Consider the following 24,651-nt stretch of genomic DNA (forward strand, 5'->3'; position numbering starts at 1 on the left):
AAATAATATTGTCTAAAAATACGTGTTAGTGTTAAGTCTGCTCCTCTGTGTCTTTTGCCTTTTGTCTGAAAAAACTCACTTTATCTACTGCTTGCTTGGTGAATAAAGAACTGTAATTGTGTGTGTGTGTGTGTGTGTGTGTGTAAGGACAAATGCATTGGGAGGAGGGAGTTTGAAGGCTTGGGTGCGGGGAGGGGATTGATGCCTGAGGGTTTGGAGGGGAAGTGTGTGTGTGTGTGTGTGTGTGTGTGTGTGTGTGTGTGTGTGTGTGTGTGTGTGTGTGTGTGTGTGTGTGTGTGTGTGTGTGTGTGTGTGTGTGTGTGTGTGTGTGTGTGTGAAAATTGTTGCTGGTTGTAAAAATTGTTGCTGGTTGTTCTTTCAAATCTTTCAGTTGTCCTTTCCTCCATTGGTCCGACACAGTGTACAAGTGCAGTTAGCTGGTACGTAGCTAACAAGTCCACTCGGCTGCACCTAATCAGGTAAGACAGGACAAGTACTTTTCGAGGGCACTATCCCCCTTGATCCTGCCAATCCAACAGAAAGGTAACACTCAAAGTTGTGAGAACCCTGCAAGGATTTGCGGTACCAATCGACATTCGTGTTTGACTAGCAACCCGCCGGGCCATGTAGTTGTCCACGGCTGGTGGCCTCAGGACCAGGCATTCGAGAGGGACCCAAGCGCTTCCCCTTGTGGCGAACCTTGAACCTGGATCTGTGACACTTTTATTCTCATCTATCTATAATTACAGCAGTGTGTGTGTGTGCGTGCGTGCGTGCGTGCGTGCGTGAGCGCTGTTTCTCGACAACCACAAGTCCAATCTAATTGAAACTTGCCAGCTATATTGCTGGGGACCTGAGGATGTGCCTTTTCAAGGTTTGATATTAATCGGACAAGTGCTTCCCAAGTTATGGCCATTTATTTATCAAACCAATGACAAGACACGTTGTTGCGTGGGCATGGCCGATGGGGAACGGAAGCTCAGCCGCGTTCCCCATTACGGGTTACAACATACGGGCTTCCGGATAATGATGACTTCGTGTATTCTAATAATTTCTCGATTTCTTATGCGCATTTATAGATAAACACAATGCCCCAAGTTATGATCGTTTTCATATTAGACGGTGCATAAATTTCGGTAACATCAGAGTGCTGGTATGCTCTGAACCAGGAAGTAAAATTTTTTTGTCTCTCTTCTCTTCTCTTTTTGTTTTTCCTTGCCACGACATTGCGAAAAGGTAAATATGTTGGCGCGAATTGAAGAATTGGGTATTAAAACTAAATTGCGAATAATCGTAACTGCGAATAATATGCGAACTTCCGGGCCACGCACGTACGGGCACGTGAGAGCGAAGAAACGGCCTGTGTGGTTGTTTGTTTGTTGCTCACGGTTTGAATATTTATTCATTAATTTTTTTATTTTATTTTATTTTTTTACGAGCACGTACTAGTCTATCTATAATTCCAGCAATCTCTGTGTCTGTCTGTATGTGTGTGTGTGTCTGCGACCGCCGTGTGTCGACAACCCCGGTCCGATCTAATTGAAACTTGCCAGGAATATCGCTGGGGACCCGAGTATGTGCCTTTTCAAGGTTTGATATTAATCGGACAAGCGGATCCCAAGTTACGGCTATTTGTTTAATCAACCAATGACAGGACATGGTGATATGACCACTATTGACGTCACAAATTTTTTTTTTGCACGATTGATGTCACAATTCTTCTTCATTTGATATGATGTCACAATTGACGCTGGGGACCTGAGTATGTGCCTTTTCAAGGTTTGATATTAATCGGACAATTGTTTCCCAAGTTATGGCCATTTATTTATCAACCAATGACAGGACACGGTGCTATGACATCACGATTGACGTCACAATTCTTCTTTTATTTATTGTTTTTTTTTCCACGATTGAAGTCACAATTCTTCTTCTTCGTTTCATATGACGTCACAATTGACGCTGGGGACCTGAGTATGTGCCTTTTCAAAGTTTGATATCATTCTTTTTCATCCATTTCAGCTGTTACCCAAGTGTTTCCCAAGGTTTGAAAGCTGTTTTTTCCCAAGGTTTGAAAGCTGTTTTTTCCCAAGGTTTGAATTAATTGTGCAAATTATTAATTCTTCCCAAGGTTTGAAATTTCCCAAGGGAAACACCTCTTTCCCAAGGTTTGAAAGTTTGTTTTTTTTGTACTACCGCCATGCACGTATGGGCCGCAAGAGCGAAGGAACGGCCTGTGTGGTTGTTGTTTGTGGGACACGGTTTGAAATTTTTTTTTTTTTGCAGGTTTTATTTTTTATTTTTACAGCCACGCAAGATTGAAGGAGTGGTTGTTGTTTCTGGCATGCGGTTTGAACGTTTATTATTTTTTTTCACGTATAGCCACACACGTACGGCCACGCACGTACGGGCACGCGCCTACGGGCCCGCACTAGTTAATACAACACTGACAACAAATCGGCAAGATACTGCCCCACCTCCCCGCAAGGTGGTGGAGGTTCAAATCACTCAGCTGTACATCTCACTTTTTCTCTCTCCCTCTGAGCATTAGCATCAGTATCTTCGTCAGGCAACAGTTTTCATGATGGAAAGAATATCGACCAATTATGTGATAATAAAAGTTTAATGCAGATCACTACACACCACTGCACAATTCTAAAAATCCTTTTGTAACGGATTCTGTCCTGACTCGAAATGTGGATTACAGTTGATATTGAGAAGGGTTAATATGGTTGTTGTGCTTTCCTTTTTATTCAGTGGAAAATGTGATTTGTACACTGAATTTCTATTTGCAGAAGTTGTCCTTTCTGAATATGAAAGTGCCGAAGAAGTTGCTTCCAATGTGGTAAGTTATTCTGATATTGTCGATAAATTGTGTTTGTCATAGATATGATATGGGACAACCTGTACTCGTGGTCCACCAGTAAGGTGACCAACTGCCATGCGTGTCACATGTATGCACAGAATATATACACTCGTGGGTTATACATGCAATCTGCAAGCAGAGGTTGGGGTGCATCCTACGTGCACACGTAATAATTCTGATTCTGATGTACCATACTCTGTGACAGAGCGTCGGTGCTGCTGAAGTAGTTTATTGGCGAGGGTTACACTGGGTGGTTTGTCGTTGGCTTCCCAGCAGTAGTTATGGCAGAAATGTCGGAGTTTGTTCAGGGCTCCAGCAATAGCTCACCTACTCTGCACGTTGGGATCTTTAACATCCACCAACTCATGCCAGCAGACAGAACACCCAGATTCAGTATAACACACAGAAAAATAAAATATAATTACATGGGACGCACATTGATGAATCACCCTGCCTGTGAAACACAAAGATGACTGTTTATAACTGGGTCGGGATTCGAATCCTACGGGAGCAGCAGGGTCATGGTGTGATCCTCTCTGGGGTATGTAGGTTACAGTACATCTAGGCTCGAGTCAGTTAGTCTGTGGTGGACGCGTTAAGCATAGAATGCCTCAAGGATCTCGGAATTCCTCCAAATTTATTTCAGTTTGGTATTGAACAACAATAGCGACTGTTTAAAAGGTAATCGTATGTGTTTGTGGTTTATAATATTTTCATGCCTCCGCCAATGAATTTCCCAGAGGCAGTATGTTTTCAGGTTGTTCATTCGTACGTCCATGCTGGTTTTCTCTGTTTTCTCGGCAACACCTAATTTGATTGATTCAAAATTTTCATCATCGGTGTAACTACTTATATAGAATGTTTTGATGATAATTATGACATTATAAGTCATGAGGTGTAGCAGCATGTTGGAAAAAAAGGAAAAATTTTGGACCTCTGTATCTCTGAAACCGCTCCATGGAAAAATATTGAAACTTGGCACATGTGAAGTACTTCTCACGGGGAACAAGTGTTTGTTTGTTTTTTTGATGATGTCATAGGTGGCTTCATTATGGTCACAATTGCATGTCGAACGCTTTATCTGATCGGTATGAAAATTTTTGAGGGTCATTGAGGGCTAAATTGTATGGTGGAAAACATAATTGATGATGTCATTGGTCATGTGGTTTTTATTTCTTTTCTTTTTTTTTTACATTAAAAACTTTCAAAAATCATCTCCGAAACGGCTGAACAGATCGAGGGAAACTTTACATGTATAATTGCCTATCCATGAGGAACAAAATGTTCTCCACCTATGATGTCATAGGTCACATGGTTTGGCAGTCATATTGGATTTACCCTAAAACTTAAAATAATTAATCTTCTCCAGAACAGCTGGACAGATCGAGGGGAAGCTTCATGCATATGTTCCCCAAGACTTGGGGATATCAGGGTCTTCACAAATAATTAATAGGTCATATGGTCTGGCAGCCATATTGGATTGAATGAAACTCTAAAAACAATTCTCTTGAACCGCCTCATCAAGTGACGTGAAACATAACAATTATGATCTAATATTCATGGGGAATATATGTTTTAAATTTCAACCTGATCGGGCGCATGGTCTGGCAGCCAGAATCATTTAATATTTTTAAATCTGGGTTCAGAGATTTAAATCGATCTTGGTACAAGTATGATGATGTGGTAATGTGGATAGAGGCATACGTGGCGATGTCGCCACCCTTCCAGTTTACTTCTGGTAGGCTTGCCCCAACAAACCCCACGATAAGCTAGTCATACACCTTACCATTGATTTCACCCAAGGCGGAAAACCTCCTTGGAAAGGGGGGCAAATGAAGTCGTGACAACCTCCATCATGAGACCTTTAGTCCGACTGTCAAGTTTGGTTGAGATTGGATAAGTAACGACCGAATGGATTGCAGTCACACACACACACACACACACACACACACACACACACACACACACACACACACACACACACACACACACACACACACACTTGTGTATTTTGGTGTGATTTTTTTAGCTCGCCTGTTTGAAGAACAGAGAGCTATAGCGATACCCCCAGCGTCAGCGTGAGCGTGAGCTTGAGCGTCAGCGTGAGCGTGAGCTTGAGCGTCAGCGTAAAAATGTTAAAGTTTTTGGTGCAAGTTATTTCCTTTCTAATGTTTTTATCTACCACACTATTTTTTACTGATTACAATATACAAATACATATATTGCTTTAAAATTATTTGGATTAGACCACTGCAATGCTTTAAAAAAAATATTATTAGACTAGTCTTTTAAAAACGATAAATGTATAAACAGGCGAGCATTGGGTGGCTTTGACACAAACTCTCTGGTTGAACATACAGTCTGTTTGATCGTATTGTCTTCATCTGTCTCATAAAGGTTATTTATGCCCCCCAAAGAGCAAGCGAAGGAACATATACAAGCTCTCTGGGATCACTTGATCAACATGCTCTTGATCAAGTCCATGCCATGTGCTCGAGTGTCCTGGTGTGTCGAGCAGATCCTGCCTGACTCTGAGGGCAACGTGCACCATCTCTTGAAAGATGTTGCCTTGTGCAAACTTGAGTGTTCCACCGTCTTCATCTTCAGCTGATTCCGATTCTGATGAGAACATTCCATGCTCTATGGATTTTGTCAGTGTTTTGGAGATCAAGAAATCTGACTTTCACCGGGGTACATCAGGAGTGATCCCCTGGATAGAGGTTTCACATAACTAGCCTTTGGTCCAACGAGCTCTTGAACCACTTAATAGAAAGTTGTTCTCCTGGACTGGTATTTTGGTGGTACACATTTGCCCATTTCACTGCTCATCCTCTCGTATCTGTCATATACGTCACTCATGTCATACACATGACCACGAGAAAAACCTACACACAAGTCTCTGCATATCATCACCATGCACTCATACTCCACTGGCTGTTGTGATTCCCTGGCTGATCCTGGTCTTGCAGAGTGTCTTTCAAAGGATACCAAACAAGCAAGATGATAGCAACCTTCAGCTGCTATCAGGTCGCTGACTCCTGACAATCTTTAACTCATCACCGGGTGAAGTTTGGAACGCTCAATCAATTCTGTAGACTTCTCCAGAGTTTCCACCCTGTGAACTTTTATTTTGCCCTCTTCTTGGCAAAACATGCATAGGGACCAATTCATTGCTCGGTGGGTACTGAAGTAGTGCTGAAGCATGGATCAAGACCATGATGGGATGCTGGCTGTGCTGATGACTGGCGCTGTTTCTTTAGTCTGCTTAGCTTGCTTTCAGAGGTGAATGTGGAGTAGCAGGTTTTGTGCCACCTGTGTTCCATTGCATGGAATTCTTCCTCTGAAAGCACCTAAAGTCTCTCAAGGATGTATATATTGGTGGTGTCACCCAGTTTTCACCTCTGATCAGTGACTGTCCTTGTTCTGTTTTTTTCCTTCTGTGGATGCTGTGCGGAGGTCACGTGAACTGCTCTGACAAAAAAAGACATGAGAGCTTGTCTGTGTCTTTGCTCTCTCTCTCTTTTACGCTTGATAATTGATACAGGGTCCATGGTTGGCAACTATACTACTGCTTTCAAACTGTGGAAGTTTCTAGCGATCTGAAAATACAGTGTGCACAGTGGTTATAACCATGTAACAACGATCAACAAGAACACCTAGCACACTGCTATATGCACTACATCTGGTACATATTTAGCAGGAAGCCTGCCTATCTCCAACTGGAAAGAAAATAACAAGATGTTAATGGTGTGCAAGTTCTGGTAGTACTGAGAACAAAGCGACATTGGACATGTAAAATACCTATAAGAATATAACATAAAAATGGCAATGTTTGCCTTTTATTCTCTTAAAACTCTGTAAATTAAGGTATATTTTCAGTTTAACCATTCACAATGCAAAAATACACTTGCTATAATATGCAAGCTTTGGTTTTATTGATATGTTTAATAAAATAGGCACCGGTTTCATCAAAATAGGCAAAACCCCAAAATCGACCGGCAATGACCTTGGTGACCTTCAAAATGACCTTGAAATTTAAATTTGGCAATGGCATCCACCCACATTCTTTTTACCTTGCCACAGTGGAATGAACCAACATGGATGCCTGCGATTAACAAGCAATGCCGCAAAAAAAAAAATTGTAGGGGACTTCAAATTTTGGCTGGTCTACTATTATCACAGGTTGTCTTCCACTGTGTGACTGAGAATACTAATTTTATTATTGATGAAGGTAACAAAAATGTTGATGATGTATTTATGGTTTTCATTTTTCTGCCAAGGGTGAGGAGGAGATTTCTGATCGTGAGGATGATTTTGAGGTTAAAGAAGTTGTCAAGATCAAGAAAAGTGCATCCAAGGAAGCCAAGAGCAGTGAGCAGGTGGATGGTGATGTGGAAGACAGTTTGGATGGCCAGGTTTGTCTTGTGTCCCTTTTCTATTCACCTTGAGTGGGAACCTTTTATGTGCGAAACACAAATCTATTTCCTCATCACACAACTACCAGTGGTGTTATCTGGTGCATATGACAGATGAATGGTTTAATGACGACTTCACACAGGTTATGTGCTGCACAGGTTGTTGTTGGTTGTTATCTCCACATGCGAGTTTCAGAAGGTGGACCGAAGCCCTTCTAGGTTGAGCTTTGGATCCCCCCCCCCTCCTTCCCCTTTTCTATGTAACCATATGGTAGATGGGATCTGAACTTGGGTTCCCTGTATATCACGAGTCAAGGAAGCCTAGTGTTGGCTTCATGGTTAAGGTGGCTGCCAAAAGGTCTTAGGGTCTGGATTTCAAGCCCCTTGTCGGGTTATTGAATTTACACCATCGTCTCAGTCTGTCGTCCTTCCGAGGTCGACAAAAATGAGTACCAGCTGGCTGGTAATGGGGGCATTGCATCAGCGGCACAGCCACGCCTTCAGCCAATAATGCTACATCCAAATAAAGACGAAGATTAATTTATTCGAGTCGTAGACTTTCAGAGATTGATTTGACAGGTCATCTTACCAAGAGAAAGTGTGTTTAATGCAGGGAACTGGTGTTGTTTTCATTGTCTCTTTGCATGAAAAGATTGAAGGTGCATTCAAATTGCATCCACTGGTAGGTCTTCAGGCTACAGATGACCTTGGACAATGTCGAATCAGATTTATTTATTTTTCTGCATTCTTTTCCCTCACAAAGCAAAAAGCCACTTAAGGGAATTGTGACTCATTGCACATTTCTTTCCAAAACATTAGTATCACTGTCGGTTGCATCTTTTTGTTAATAAAGCGGTTTGTTTCCTCGGTCTGTCTTCCCTTTCCTGTAGGAAGATGAGGAGGCCGAGAATAAGGACGTTAATAAGAATCCAGACGCCGATGAAGACAAGCAGAACCCGGCCTACGTGCCCAGGAAAGGACTGTTCTTTGAGCATGACATACGGGGAGGGACGAAGGAAGATGACGCCAGGTAAACCTCAATGATGCATTTTTCCAGCGTCTGCTTGTGTCTCCTCGCAGTTCAATAGCCTACCATCGCTGTTCTCAATTTTTGTCCCAGGGCCAAGGCAAGGGGTCGCAAGTTGTGGAAGGATGAGGGCCGATGGGAACATGACCTCTACTGTGAGGATGAGCAGTTGCCGAAATCCAGTGCAGAGCTTGTTTCGGTGTACGGCTATGACATCCGCTTTGGGAACATGGCTGCACGTGGACGCATCCGTGCTCAAAGGAAACCCAGGTGTGCTCAAACCAGCCTTTGGGCTGTCGTCATAACTGGACACGTTATCTTGAGCTGAGCTTGAAAATGATCAACTTTGGTTACTTTTCGTCTTTGAATGGGAAATGAATGTCTTGTTTTAGGTTTCTGATCTTGTTTGTCAGTCCAATTTGTTCGAATGTTGAAGTGACGTCAATTTGGCTTTCTCTGAAACTTGAGTTACACCATTTATTTGTTCATTGACCACCAGGGAACTTAAGCTCATTGGACACCTTCTAACTGCCTCCTGCCTTCAAAAAAGATTAGGAGAAAGGAGAAAACGGATTTAGCTTGGAATTTAAAGTTTTGTCTATACTATAAACGGAGCTGTGCGTGTGTCTGTGCGTGCATGCGAGTTCCACCTGTTCGTTGGACAGTTCGCCTGACTCCATCGACAATTTCTATACTTTAGGTACCCTTTAGAACCACTTAGAAATACCTTTTTTCTCAAGCAGTGTTTTTACTGGTGGAGGTTATGCAGGTTTGGTATTATTTCCGACTATTTTCTCAAATTGTGAGTTCAACAGGCGACTGTGACGGGTTTCAGTGAAGTCGGTGATGGTATGATAGGAGAGCAGAAAACGGTGCATATTCTGCTGTTTCAATGTGGGAATGGCCATTTGGTTTTATGAGCAGGAGGAAGGTGACAGGAAAGACGGGACAGCTTTGGAAGAGGAGGGGAGGGGGGTGGACTTTCGGTGGGATGGAGGCATTGGGAGGAGGGAGTTTGAAGGCTTGGGTACGGGGAGGGGATTGATGCCTGAGGGTTTGGAGGGGAAGTGTGTGTGTGTGTGTGTGTGTGTGTGTGTGTGTGTGTGTGTGTGTGTGTGTGTGTGTGTGTGTGTGTGTGTGTGTGTGTGTGTGTGTGTGTGTGTGTGTGTGTGTGTGTGTGTGTGTGTTTTTCACTATCTTTTTTTTCTTTAAACTTGTTTTGTTGCAGATACCCTCAACAGAGTGATCGTGAGTGGACGGAAGAAAGCAGACCCGCTTACTCACAGAAAAAAGAGCACTTGCAGAGATCGTCAAAGACCTGGCAAAACGAGCAGGACGAGGATGTTGCAATCTCCAGGGAGACCTCTTACAGGTCAAAGGGTTTACAGGACGAGAAACAGAGAATTAGAAAGCCAAAAGAATACCGGGGAGGTAATTACAAAGTGGACGAGTCCATGGATAACTGGCATCCAGCCGAGAACGAGGATAGGCCTCAAAGGAGCATTCCTCAACATCACACTGCCTTGTTACTTGATGTCAATTGTGCAGGACATGCTGATGTTTTAAATAAAGATTTGGCGACACTCCGATCGGCAGAGGCCCCTCTTGCACCCAAAGTGACGGAGAAAAAATCTTATTCGCGTGTGCGACGTTCACGAATTAAGGGCTTGGAGGCAGATCGTCAGGCCTTGATCGAAGTGGCTCCCCCGGTGGCTGCAACCCTCACGGAACACGATTCACAAGAACTCGCACACCCTCGTCCTCAGGCTGTGCAGACAGTTGCGCCACTCAAACAGCATGTGTCGCTGCCGGTGAAGGACTGGGATCTCAGGAACCAAGGCGACCATGAGTTGGCAAACATTGGCCAGGGCATTGCTCAAATGGGCCTTGGGTCTTCGAGCTGGAATCAACGGCATCATATTGCTCACATGAGGCATGAGGCATCAGGTGGGTTGTCATTTTCGATCTCGCAGAGTTCTTGTAAAAGGAAAAAAAAAATCATAAAATTTTTATTTGTTAGTTTTTTTTTGGAAGGCAATAAATGAGGCGAAAGGTAACATGTCAGGATAACCTAAAAGTGACGTGTGTGTGTGTGTGTGTGTGTGTGTGTGTGTGTGTGTGTGTGTGTGTGTGTGTGTGTGTGTGTGTGTGTGTGTGTGTGTGTGTGTGTGTGTGTGTGTGTGTGTCTGCCTGTCTAAAGTAGGTGATACAGTTACCATATAGGATGATATCGGGAACTGCGTCCTCGGAATGACAATGCCAAACAGACCGGCTCACATTTTGAAAATTGCAATCAAACTTATATTACCACATCAGATTTTACCTCCCAAAAAGTAACGAGAACTTTGCAACAATCACACCTGTGCTTGCTGTCTGAACATTTTTGCCACGCAGGTATCAACGACGTGCCCCCGAATACCTCGAATGCACAATATAGAGTGGATGACATGGTGAGACTCTGCGTATTTATTAAGCACCAATTTTTGCTCAAAGTAATTTTTTGTTAGCATTGATTATTGATTTTAGTTTACTTTGTATGAAAACATTCAAAAATATCGAAGTTACCTTGGTAGCAATCTCTCTCATTTTAGCCGTGAGAAAGATGATTGCATGTGACATGTGACATTTGGTGGATTACTGGTTTCATTTTATCCTGATAATGGATTGACCATGGAGTTGAATAGCCAGTTTTTATTATCCCCCGCCACGTGGCGGAAGGGGGATATTGTTGTCACCCAGGGCGTCCGGCTGTCCGTCCGTCCGTCCGTCCGGGCATCAACATTTGTAGCTGTGAGTGCGATAACTCATAAACTGTTCGACATGTCGATTTGAAATTTGAGTCACACATGTACCACCTGAAAAAGAAGAACCCTATTGATTTTGGGTGTGGCCGGATCCAAGATGGCCGACTGGGGCGGCGTCAACATTTACAGCTGTGAGTGCGATAACTCATAAACTGTTTGCCATATCTATTTGAAATTTGGGTCACACATGTACCACCTGAAAAGGAAGAACCCTATTGATTTTGGGCGTGGCTAGATCCAAGATGGCCGACTGGGGCGGCCATCTTGAAAAAAATGTTTTGTAATAAATGGAAAACCGCTTATCTGATTTCAATTATTTTTGGTTACTACATTCCTCACCCCTGGGGAACTTTTTCGAGATGATGACCAAATGGTGTCTTGTTTCAAATTCACCTCCCTCATTATCTGGAATATGTATGACCTTTTTCATTCAATGGCGGGGGATTCCCCATCTCTGATGGTATAGTTTATTTATTTTTTAAGGAACAGCCAAAAACACAATGGCTGTGATTTTGCATGTTCACTCACTTATTGGAGTCTTTGTAATGGCATTTCTACAAAATAATAACGAGCACAATGTTGCTAATAACTTTCTTCTGATATTTCAAGGCCATTTCTCTTCTTGAGAGATCCTCCTCATCACTCACTCACTTCCTTGCAGATTTGTACAATTATTTACCTTCTGCTTTATTTTATATCCACTGCTTTTCAACACAATGGATGAAGTCTATGAAAACTTTCATTGTCATCTGATCCAATAAAGAGCAGCATACGGATGAAACAAACAACTGATGATGTGAATTTAGATATCTCAAGTCATTGTGCATGTCAATGTTAAATGTGGCTTTCCTCTCATTTCCCATTGTCTGTTGTCACCTTAAATCCTTTTGAGAGCATGCGTGTATTTCCCGTACAGGTAGGACAGGGCATGCGTGTTAAGCGTTATTCTTCTCAACGCAACCGCCAACTTCCTGATGGTGGAGGGCCACCCCCAGGTGCACCACCCCTGCCCTCTGCCGGAGCAGGCCAACATCCTGGAGCTCCACCCCCTCCTGGAGTACCACCTTCGGGAGCCCCACCCCCAATGCATATGGGTCTTATGGAAGACGCGTATTATAACCCGAGTAAGTATGTTCATTCACTGACTGAGACTAACAAAGAAACGGACTCAAATGCAATACCCTCTGGTGTGGATAATAAGTGTTGAAGTGTATGTTTTATGGGAACCATTGATACTATTTGGGATCCTCCAAAACCTTTTGTGCAAGTAGGTGAGGTCATGGCAGTGGCCCTTTTAAACTGGATACGATGTTCATTAATTGTTAACCATGTAGTCTGGACGATTATTATGTGTAAGCCAGGCCAACTGGGGCAAACACTTTCCCCTCTCTGTTTGTTTTTCTTGAGCCAGCTGGGTTTTTCTGATGTTTTTGTGACCAAATAATCCTGAGATTAATTCGTTTTACAAAGGCTTAGACTCACAAGTCCTTAATGCTGTTACGGAACTGGTGTTCGGGGTTCACCACAAGGGGGGCTTCTCGGACTCCTCCCTCCAACAGCGGGATCCCTGGCGCGCTCCAACAGCGGGATCCCTGGCGCGCTCCAACAGCGGGATCCCTGGCGCGCTCCACCTTTTTAGCAGCTTAAACAGGGCGTTGATTTGGGGGAACAGAGTTGCTGGGAGCAAAGGTCGTAGCTTGTCCCTTGACCTGCGACAGTACATCCTCATTGGTTTGCTCACCGGCCAACACCTCTTTTGGCTGTCAATTATCCCGGAGTTGAAGTCCTCCCCCGAGTCGATGCTACATCGCTACCTCTTCTCCAACGGGGTTTCCCGCCCAGCACGTTTGAAAACAGGAACGTTGTTCCCTCCTTCGTCATGTGAATTTTGGTTGTCTGTGGTGTTGTTTTTCTGAGTGTGGTTGTGTGTGATGCTGTACGAGAGCGTTAATAAAAAAAAGAAAGACAGGGATTTATGAATAACGGGTTGTATCCAATAAATACTTGCAGAATGGTAAATGGTAATTTGGTAAAGAGGGAGAACCAAATTATACTGTGTGGTACATTAAGTGACAACCACTACATATGAGCCATAAACAAAGGAGGATTTAATGGAGGATTAAAGGAAGAACAGGAAGGAAATTAAGTAGGAGGAAGACCGACTAGAGCCCACACAAACCATATACCCTGTTTCCCCTTAGACAATTGGTGGGGGCCTGTCTGGACACATATACTAACGATATAACTGACTGGGAAACTCCAACGTGTCGTGGATGTTCATTCACCTGGGGGCCGGTTTCTTAGCCGTCACAATACGATACTACCTTCAGTTGGACTTGAACGTAGAACTTCTGGGATGCCAGTTGTGTCCTCACTTCTGCGCTTACAACCATACCTAGTTTGAAATGGTCGAGTTAAATATGATGAAAGGATTTGTACTGTGCTTTCAGTTGTGGCATGTGTATATCCAAGAGGGCTGACGGGTTGAGCTTGGTCGATGTTCATGGTTTGTTTTATGCGGTGCTGCTGAATTTCTTTGATTATTTCCTCGTGTGCGTGGTAGGTTCACCTTACCAAGGACCGATATATGGGCATGGAGAGCAGCCTAATGTGAGCCCACAGGGCGTGATGGTTCCACCCAACATGAGCCTCCCCCATCCCGGTACTGTAACATGGCTTTGAGGCCTCAGAACCCTGGTTGTCTGGGCTTCAATTTTGCTTTTTAAACATTTTATCTACTAATGCTATTTGGGTTATGTACTTATAAAAGTTGTCCAAAAAAAAATCTGATCTTCTAAAGAATAGGGAATTAAGGACCGAGTTCCTCATCGCACTGGTAACGATGATTATAATGGAGAAAAAAAATCATTCCAGTGGGTGTGGATGGAGGTGATCACAACGGAAGGCTAACTCGAACAACACTCGTGCATTATACAATGATGCTGAATGTCGTGTGCATGCGCATCCGCAACGTCGCCTCCAATACCGATTGCCTGGCTTCCGCAGGGTTACTCAGGTCTTTAAAGACTGAGGTTGGAATGGTCACAAGTGGAGGAATGCGGAGCCGCCGACCATGTTTCGGACTCATTTGGTCTCCTCAGGACGGCATACCACGGAACTGTTTACTTGTGATCAGAATAAGTCGGTTAAGTGTGAACTAAACCCCTCAACTTGAAGCAGCGAAGCACAGATCGAGTCCCATAACAGCTATTTAATTACCTCTGCCATCGAAGGTGCACAGAGGATGTTTTCACCCCTGTTTGTTTGTCTGTTCGTCCATAATTTTTAAGATGTCCTGCTCACAGACGGACAGATTCGGACAAAATTTGGTGGACAGCTTGGGTGTTTGACAAGGACGAATTAATTAGATCTTGATGAAGATTTGGATCTGGTAATTTTTTTTCAAGTGATTCTTCACCATTGAGGGATGGGCCAAAAACGATATTTAACGTGATATCTCAAAAAGTTATGGACGGATTCGGACGAAACTTTGTGGATGAATTGGGTAGGTGACAAGAACAAGGTGATTCGCTTTTGGTGAAGGTTCTGATGCAGATCCGGCCTATCAGTGGGACACACAATGTAAAGTTGTAAAGTGTTCATCCTGGCGGAGGTCGAGTGCCGTCCTTGTTTGTGAAGTGCAACATGCAGTCTCGCTGAAGGATAAGGTTTCTCATGGTTTTCTTCTTTCAAGAAAACTTTTATTTAAAGAAATATTTTCTTACTAAGCAAATTATATTTGCAGTGTAGTTCATTCCGGGTGTCCACAAGTCACCATTCCAAATTCATGTGCATGTGTATACCATCATGTGTTGTCTTTGTGTCAAGTACAAATAAAATCGGTCCACACATGTCCGAGATATGGTTGCGGACGCATGCATGCATGCGCGCATGCACGCACACGAAAATTGAGACCAAATCCATAAGCTCTCATTTTGGACTAAGTCCAGTGGGGGCTAATAATGATTTTATAGATTGTTTAAAAATAAATCTGGAAGTTTTGGGCCATTGAAGCAGTCTTGTACACCACCCTATTTAACATGTCCAAGTACTACAAAACTGGAGGTTCTTGGAAGTTATAAGAAGGTGATTTATGTTCTCCAGTGTTGAAGCATATAATTCAATGAAAATAAAATAAAGATTGTAAAAGTCATAAAAAAATAATTAATTCTGGAATTTACCACCAATAACGTAGTTGCTTTTACACCACCTAACCGAACACATGACATGAGTTCTTCATGCCTGTTGTTTGTGTCCTTTGTAAAGTCCTTAAAACCAGTAAGTTTCCTCTTTGGAATGATTTTCAATTTTGTTTGAGCCAGACAGGTGGATAAAGTCAATATAATATCTCACTCCTCTCTGCGCATGTGCGATTGGGACAAATTCAGAGCTAAAGTACTGTAAAACGACAAGTTTGTTTTCCGATTCATGTTCCAATTTGTTTTCAAAATATAACATTCAATTCAAATAAGTTTTTCTTCGGTCATAAACTGACATTTATAGACGGACGGACGAACATGAACCAGTTGCTTAACCCAATCTTTTTGCGTGCCTGGGGTATAAACATTTCTCAAAGTTTTATTGTCAAGGTAATCATTAATAATCATCGCTCTATTTTCTTCCATGTTCGGATCAGCATTCCTGCCTTTACGGTCTTCCTCCGATCCACAATATCGGTAACACCACATCCTTTAAATACCCCATCGGAAAAGTATCCAGAGGTGTTATGTCTGACAAACACGGTGGCCACAGAATCGGACCGCTGCACCCAATCATCGATCATTGAAGTGTTCATTCAGGAATTCTCGTCCTATCAGACTCTTATAGGGGAAGTCCATCTTGTAGCTAAATGACTTTTGCTTGCACGTCAGCCAGTTGTGGGAGTACAAAGTTCTCCAACATATCCAAGTCATTTTCAGACATCATAGTGACTTCAGCAAAGAAGAATGGCTGAATGACTCGGTTGTGCATTCGTCCACATCACATGTTCATCTTTAAGCTGTCTTGCCCAAGTTCTCAGATCTCATTGGGAGGCTCAGAGCCCCAAATCCTGACGTTTTGTCTGTTAACCTTCCCCGAAACGTGGAAAGTTGACTCATCTGAGAAGAGCACACGTCCTTGGAATCCGTCTTCATTTAAGCGTTTCAAAATGTCCACTGGAAACATCATGTACTGCGTGTCGTCATTCAGCTTCAGTGCCTGCACCAGCCGAACCTCGTATGCACACGTACAGCTGCGGTTACGTGTGCAGCACGATGTGTACCTTTGAGTATCTGCAGCCCCTTGGCGGTAGTCTAAGTGGACTTGTGGGGGCTGCACTGCAATGACTCACGAACATGTTGTTCAACATCCTCACTACTTGTCCTTGGCCGGCCTGTCCCCTTCCTTTATAGGATGCTTGTTGCAGCCTTGTTTCAAACCTGCCCCCTTCTTCTGCAGGATGCTAATAGTCTTCAGGAACTTTTCATGTCACTCAAGAATCGTTTTTATCGATGGTGGCTGCCTTCCGTCGGTTGTCCTGAAGCTTTGTTGAACCTGTGTGGCTGATTCGATCTCCATAAGCCAGGCAGCACATTGTGCTTTTTCTTGCGGGGGCACCATTTGCAGTAAATGTGATGTCGCGTGTCACAGGAGGTGCCTGAAAATGGGGGAAAAGTCAATACAACTCTGACAATGTTCTTTAATGTGCAGCAAACACCATCGTTGTATCCTGTTTCATTAGTTTTGTTTTTGTTTTGGAACCTTAATTTGTTTTTTGTTTTTAGACATCCTGTTGAACAAACCTTGGCAGTTTGAGACCTTTTCATCATTTTGGTGATGAGAGGATAGGTTAGAACGATGGTGTCGATGTGTAACTTAATGATGGGATCGAGTTATGTCCCTCTTTTGGCAATGACTTAATGTTGCTTTTCATTTATAATTTTTTCCTCCGCTTCCTATCTGCGTAGTGCTGCACCCACACCCACCAGCTGGCCACCTATACCCATCGCCGGTCTCCGTTTCACCCGGGCAGTCCCCTGGACCACTACTTAATCCGGGGTACTTTTCTGGTGGAATGCTGCCCGGGTACCCTGGGACTCCGCTTCCCAGCTCCAGCTTTCCCTACAGTCCGAGTCCACTTCCTCATTTGTTCCCAACACAGGTATCACTCATGATGTTTACATGATGTAACTCCAGAACGAGGTTTATTTTACTTTTTATTTATGTTCATCAACTTTCGATGTTATAGTTAAGCTAGCAATACAAGGTTTTGTCTGTTCACCCCTACAAAACCCAGCAATGCTGGTCACGTGATTCTGCAGTGGATGGGTTTACCTGCGCTGTGTAATCTGTTCTTTCACCGTCTTCGTGAAGGCCAGGCGTCGGGGGCATTATCAACTGAGAGAGTCTGTACGTGCATGTTAACTGCTGCGGGATGCAAGGTGCAGCTGATGTCTTTGAGCGTTGGCGCTTCACGGGGGCAAAAAAGGGCCACAGTACCTAACATGCTTTCATCAGATTTCAGTTGATAAAATCCTCTCTTGTTGCTCAGTTTATAGTGTGCTGTTCAGTTTATAGTAAACTGGAAAGAATGGAGGTTGTGGAACGTGTTGTGTTCCAGTTGTGGAACTGGAGGGGGGGGGTAATAAAAAGCATTTGGAAAATCAAATTGATTAAAAATACAAGTAATGCTTGAGAGAACTATTTGCATTCTGCAGCCTCTTTGCAAACCTGTTTGCAGGCACACCCGCACGTATATGGCGGAGTCACGTACTACAACATGATGGAGCAACAAGTCCAGCCGAAACCATCACCACCACGACGCGCGACCCAGCCCGTGTCGGTAAAGCCCCCGCCGGAGGTGAGCCGTTTACCTTGCCATCGCTGAATTTTGCCAACGTGGAATCTCAGACTGTTTTGCCTTCCAATATGTTATTGCATAATATAGTGAAGTTGTGCACCTGATATTTGATTAGTGTCCTTGACCAACTTTGTTTGGATTGTGACCGAAGTAAAAGAAAACATCTTTTTGATCATAACTTGAAAATTTTTCCTCCTATTTTCACGATGTCGAGTTTTATGGATCGATTGTTGATGGGGACACATTTTCTTAATTTACACTTTATCTATAAATGTTGAAGGCCAGGGTCATATGACGGTCTGAAAAGAATATGGCCATCATTGGATTGCGGGCACTGGGCGAGGCTTACCCTTGGGGATCACTTTATGATCGCAGATATCTCGGTCCCTTTCCAATTCCAAGAAAACCTCTGATGGCTAATTCCAATAAAAGTAACGGATGGCTATCCATAAATGCATGTGAGTCTACAATTCGAAAGCGAACAAACACATGTCTTGAACTTGTTACCAAGAGTCCTGGATGGAAAGCCATCTCGGGTGAATAAAGGTCGCAGCCCATGAAACTGGACGACGATACGCTCCAGGCTTTGCTGCTCCACTGCCGAGGGCTCTGTCCACCAGCATGATGGCATTTACCGGGCTTTACCCGCAGCGTCTTAGAGGAAATGGCTTTAACGTCGACAATGGTGGAAAATCTCCAGTGACTAGCACCAAACCCCGACTTAAAACCCAGATCAGACTACTCTTTTTAAAAAAAATTTTCAAACATTTTTAGAACATCCCCTCGAATGTCGGCACGAACAGACCAACAATCCACCACCAAACTTGCGATCCTTCCGAAGGATTATGGTGTGCGACGTTCGGCCCAAAATCTGAAGCGTGTTTTTTTTTTTTTTTAGTAGCTAAGTCGGTTTCTGTATCGATCTTTCTTGTAATTATCCCTCTTTACCTGAAATAGCTACACACCTTCAAAAGACCTCTAAATAGAAACGGGGTATGAGAGGTGGTCTCTTTTTTTGAGGCGAGATTGTGTTGTCATTGTGTTCTGGTGTTTCATCCACAGGTGAACAGGAAAGAGAGAGCCAAAGAGCAAGGAAACACGTGAACACCCCACCGTTCTCATCTTCCTCTTGACATTTGCAACCGTTCTTAGCTTTCCAAGGACACCGTCTAACTTGACTTTAAGTTCCTTTAAGGTGGGGGGGGGATGGTTTGGGAGTGGGTGGTAGGCATCCTATGATGTAAATGTCGATTGTTTATTTGAAATTTAGCTTTATGCAAGAAGCAACTGAATCATAAAATGCCTTAATACAAAGAGTACATTGATTTTGATTTTATTACCCCCCCCTCCCGCTCCCACCCCCCTCCCCCAATTTTGTACATTTAGTCGTATCTCCGCATGGTTTGTATTGAGTTTTTTTTGTGCCCTTGATGGTTTGTAACGTGGCACTTATCGCATGAGCAATAACCATCCTGCTTGGAAAGTCCAGTGATATGAACATAGCAAGTGAAGCCACTTAATTTATACGGATAAAAATGTACGTTCCCGAGCAGTGTTCGAGCGCTTTCCTTTCTGATCGTTCCACTGTTGGGTTTGGTTATTTTATTATTTTTTCTTCCTTTCGGCACAGGATCAGCATGTTTTGGGTTGTCTGAGTGCACGGCGGATTCGTTCAATGTCACATTTGAGGTTCCGATTACACGAGGGTCGGTGAATGAGTGTGCGGGCCTCAAAGTACAAAAGCAGTGTTAACTCGAGCAAACGGGAAGACGCCGCTCAGCCCGTCAAGCCAGTGCTGTTCGGCTCCGAGGGTAAAGTTATTGTTAAAAACGAAACACAAGGCATTGTGGAGATGAAAATGCATTTAAAATTCACGTAGAAATCTAGTTTTGTTGAATTTGACGTCAGCCCGTGAACTTGTTGACTGTTCATCGCTCTTGCTGCCATCTTATCGAACTTTCTTTGTTTTGTTTTCTCATCTTGTGCTGCTATACCGTCACATGGTGTTTGAAGATGCGTACTGATATGTACATGTGGAATTCGTCTTAGTAACAGGGTTCAGAGTTTTGTTGATCATTTAAATTTTGGAACCATTAAAACAGTTTTGTTTTTATTTGTTTAAAGTACGAGCGAAGAACCCGTCCGTAAGGGTTCATTGCCCCACTTCTTTTGTCTGTGTTTCATGCTGAGAATTGTGATATGTCATCAGGACTTGTAATACTCCCTCACACAGGCACAATGAGATGCACATTTACCATACATGGAGAGAATTTATTTATTTTAGTATGCCCAACAGATCTCGTTAACAGTGGTAAATCCTCTCACCGTCCCCTTAAATTAAAGAGCGACGTCTGAAGTTCAGGACCCGCCACTCCAGGAACAGCCGTGAAAATCAAACTCCGGCCCTTCGAGTAATGTACCGAGTCTTTAAACATTCGCCCCAATGTTGTTCATGCCAATTTTGCTTAAAATATTGCTACGAATCTCAAGGCCCGGTCACACCTTGACGTTTTAGCCAGCGATGGCAACGTATTAAAATGTATGTAAAACGCTGGCTTACGTTGAACTTTTGATGTTTTTTTTTAAAGATTCGGACGTATTCATAGCGACTTGGTCTTATGTATAACGCATTGGTAACGGACACAGAACGTTTCGTTGTGTTATAGATAACTTATACCAACAAATGCTGAACCTGTTGTCGGCCTACACAACCGATGCCCAACGATAGTCTAACTTAGGCATAGCGCGTTGCACGCATCGACGACGATGTCGTGACGTAGCCTATTAAAAGGCTGACGCACAACGATTCGAATCATAACTGCCGTAGAAATGGAAGTGTCAACATCGCGGTCACACCTTGGCGATCTTGCCAGCGTATGCCGACCTAAGAAAAATGTGTCTAAAACGTTGGGGCACGTCAAATACGGTATGAGTAAGTTTGGTATACGTGAGTACAATGCTAAAGTATGCTATCATACGTCGTAGTAAGTAGAGTACGTCAAGAAATTTTAAACATGTTCAAAATTTTACGACGTACTCGGCGTATGACACACGTTCCGCATGCGATGGGGATAAGTTTTACACACGATATGTGGACGCTTACACACGTCCACAAACGCTACTTATAAGCTACTCATAAGTCGAAACACGTCGCGGTAATGCCTTTTTTACGCGAAACTTATTTCTAACTTATGTTTGACGTGCTTTGAACCAATTCTTTACGTAGTCCCAACACACATCGACGTATGTAGACGTATTCCAATGACGTCTTCCGGTCGACAAAAAAAAAAAAAAAATTAACGTGTTTCTAACTTACAACTGCCATATAAAGACGTGTTCCCAGCGGTTTTGGGAATTGGTATATAAAAATGCTGCTCATAAAAGGGGAACCCAACAGTGTTTGAGTCCTTTTTGAGTCGATGTCCATGTCAGCAGTAACAGTATCAGTATTAGTAGTAGTTTGTTCATGTTGGCAGTAGTATGTGAGGGGGAGGGTGTGGGTTATGGTGGATCGTCCTTGCGTTTAACGATTTAAATGGCTGCATCTCCACTATTGAAAGTAGACGCTTGCGCTCAACAATTGGATTTTTTTTACACTCAACGACTTTTAAACGGTACCACTCAGCTATTTTCATTGTTTACAATGAACGATTTAAATTGCTGTCACTCGCCTTTGTTTTTTGACGCTGGGGTCGGAAATTTGAAGCGTTTCTTCTGAACGTGTTAAAACGCTCAAACTCGACTATTTTAAATAGACGCTGCCGATGGACAATTGGAATCATAGCCAAGCTCGACATCGAAGTGTGAACATCCTCGTCATGCCGAAGAAAAGTTTGAAGAATGCTGCAAATAAGTGTCCTGGCCGTGGCCGCTGACGCAAGGACGCTCCATAATACCGACGTCTTTCAGCCTATGAGTAACTTAAAAGTAACGTCTGTCGATGTGTGGCAACGATCGCGCAACGTGCCAACAACACGTTAATCATAGGTTAGAAATAAGTTTTGGGTACGCTAAACATTACCTCGGCGTGTCTCAACTTATGATTAACTTACAAGTAGCATGTGTTGATGTCTGTCAACGATCGCAGACCGTGCATACAACTTGTGGCCAGCGTAGCGGAACGTGTGAGTCATACGCCGGCATACGTTGTGAAATTTCAAGCATGAAAAAATTTGAGGACAACCGAAAAGTACGTCTAAAGCCAGCGTACAACAACGTATGGCAGTGTTTTTCAGCGTGCTCTCAATGTTATCAAAACTTACCCATAACGTATTCAACGTGTGCCAGCGTTTTAGAAAAAAAAAATTCAAAAATCGGCATACGTTGGCTAAAACGTCAAGGTGTGACCGGGCCTTCACGCCCGCCAGCGTGCGGACAGCCGCTTTTAGCCGAATCGCGGCCGTACGCCCACCGGATGGACAATTCAGTCGTGACTTTCCGGAACAACGTCGAAAACCAGTCACGGGTGTGCTCCAAGCGCACACCATGGCCTAGTCAATATTCTACCTCCAAGCGACAGGGTCAATGCCGAATTGTCGATATACCTAATTATTCACGTGGGCAGCCCACCGAGAGACCGTACCTCAGCGAGGTCTGCTTGGACATGAACCGCTTAAGCGGTTCGTTCCGTTCTGGGATAACCGAGCGGGGTATTATCGCGAGACCTCGCTGGACCCGATTCTTTTATCGGCTATCAAAAAGCCTGCTACCATTCCGAAATGCAATACAGCAGTTCAATGGGGAAAATGACACGACGAACAGGTTCACATTCAAATAAGCACATTTATTATTTATACGTATACAGTCATGCAGATGTGGAAAAGCACGCATGCAATTATACAGCCAAACACAATGCAAAGGAAAGAGCTAATATAGTCTGTAATTAATCATGTACAGTCACTTATACAGTTCGACTTGCGGACATGGCGCCACAACATTCATTCAAAAGCAAAGAAAAGCCCCAGGACAGATGAGGGGCAGACTGGACCTCTTTGGGTCTTTATTGCACGGAGCCGTGTAGACCGCAGAGGCTCCGCGAGGCCGCGCAGGTTACCTTCCTCGCTGGGGAGACCCGCGACGTTCCTTCCCCGTGGCAGCTAGTGTAACTGTGGCTCGGCCGCGGCCTGGTGATTCGGGCCCCAGCCGGCAACGCCTGAGAGGAACGAACGGGTCTTCGCTCTTTTTGAGTTGCTCTCTTTAAGAACCCGTTCGTCCCTCAGCGATGCTCAGACTGTTCTGAAGCCCGACCACCTCAGACCGTTCGGAGCTGGTTGGCAAGCTCTCTGCGGCTCGCACACGAACACGCAGCTCCGCGCGGCACAGCAGGCTGAGTCTGCTCGCGTCTCCTCCGCTATCCTCAGTTTCTCCACTGACTGCAGGCTTCAGGGCTCCAGGATTCCACGCGGCTTCTCGACCTCTCCAGACTGACTGCGCTTGGCGTTCCGCTCGCCCTTATATCGGGTCCGTGAGCCGAGATTCTGATCTCCGCTCTCCAACCTTCGACCTCCACTGGCTCCGCCCCTTTCGACCTTTTGATCCAAATTCTGAGGCGAAGCTTGCACAGGGAAGATGTGCGCGAGATCACCGACTCGCGCAGCGATCGGACGTGCGTGAGATCACCGACCCGCATGGCGAGCGGACCCCCGCGTCTGCCTGCAGCGATGCCGTTCGATGCGGACTCGCCGTGGCTGGCGCAAAGATGGCGTCGCTTCGGAGATGAAGGTAAGGCGATGTTGTTCGTGTTGTTGGGTATCGGGGGAGATGCGGTTTGGGAGATAGTGAGATGTCGTTGTTGTGAAGGCGGTTGTGGAGAGGGTGGTTGGTAGTTGGCGTGGTGGAGAAGGTGGTCGGTGGTTGGCGTGGTGGAGAAGGTGGTTGGTGTGCTGGAGAAGGTGGTTGGTGGGTGGCGTTGTGGTGAAGGTGGTTGGTGGTTGGCATGGTGGTTAGTCCAAAATAACAATAGCAAAAGAAAAACGGCTAACTCAAAGATCACAGCCCGGGTGACACGAATAAATCCCATTTGACAACGGTGGGGAAATCTATCTGAACACGGACTTATCGGCATAACTGATCGAAGGACCTAAATGGTGCTCTGCAAATTTCCAGCCGTAACACTACCCCCTCCCCTTTTTACAGACTCGTCCCGAGTCGTCGAATTTTCGTGTGCCATCATGTGTAAGTTTCCCCTGGAATGTTTTATCTTTGGATCCCCGAGTGCGACATTTAGTGTATTCGTGTCCCAAAAATAAATAACCTACGGGCTGAGTAACTAATTAAACAAACCCACTCATAGACGACTTAACTAAATTGCTGGCGCTAAGACACATGCAGGGGGAAGCAACTCATGTACAATTTTACCCTGAACTTAGACCTTAACCTTATAATTTTACACTACACCATGGCCCAGGACTGATGGACTCTGTGGGAAAAGAAGCAGGGAGCCAGTCTGCTCACACGCAGTCTCTGGCTCATGAAACACATGCAGGTGACAGGGAATGTGGCCGGCTGCACCAATGCAGTCCAAGGCCTCCCCTTGAATGAGCGCAGTGAACACAAACGGCGCACGGGCTGCTCAATGCAGCCCCGTGGTGTAGATGGATGGATGGACAACACGGTGCACGGGCCGCCAATGCAGTCCCGTGATGCAGCTGCCGACAGGGCAATCCCTGCAGAACGCGTGATGATCCTGGCGCACGTGGTGA

General features: G+C 44.3%; 1 protein-coding gene across 2 annotated transcripts in view; it reads left to right on the top strand.

The window, feature by feature from the left end:
* Nucleotides 1-20,073, top strand: part of CASC3 (CASC3 exon junction complex subunit) — a 44,433-nt gene extending 24,360 nt beyond the window's left edge. For both annotated transcript variants that reach the window (XM_085851017.1, XM_085851018.1), the window contains exons 3-13: nucleotides 2,793-2,842; nucleotides 7,144-7,278; nucleotides 8,169-8,308; nucleotides 8,399-8,575; nucleotides 9,534-10,252; nucleotides 10,700-10,755; nucleotides 12,026-12,233; nucleotides 13,673-13,771; nucleotides 17,058-17,251; nucleotides 17,831-17,950; nucleotides 19,013-20,073. In XM_085851017.1, the coding sequence (XP_085707143.1) occupies nucleotides 2,793-2,842; nucleotides 7,144-7,278; nucleotides 8,169-8,308; nucleotides 8,399-8,575; nucleotides 9,534-10,252; nucleotides 10,700-10,755; nucleotides 12,026-12,233; nucleotides 13,673-13,771; nucleotides 17,058-17,251; nucleotides 17,831-17,950; nucleotides 19,013-19,054 (1,940 nt within the window). In that variant the 3' untranslated portion in view covers nucleotides 19,055-20,073. The remainder of the gene's footprint in view (nucleotides 1-2,792; nucleotides 2,843-7,143; nucleotides 7,279-8,168; nucleotides 8,309-8,398; nucleotides 8,576-9,533; nucleotides 10,253-10,699; nucleotides 10,756-12,025; nucleotides 12,234-13,672; nucleotides 13,772-17,057; nucleotides 17,252-17,830; nucleotides 17,951-19,012) is intronic.
* The last annotated feature ends 4,578 nt before the right edge of the window (nucleotides 20,074-24,651 follow it).

The sequence above is a fragment of the Eptatretus burgeri genome, chromosome 13, assembly GCF_056783735.1.
Source record: "Eptatretus burgeri isolate ZD-2024b chromosome 13, Ebu_testis_v1, whole genome shotgun sequence".
Classification (NCBI taxonomy): Eukaryota; Metazoa; Chordata; class Myxini; order Myxiniformes; family Myxinidae; genus Eptatretus; species Eptatretus burgeri.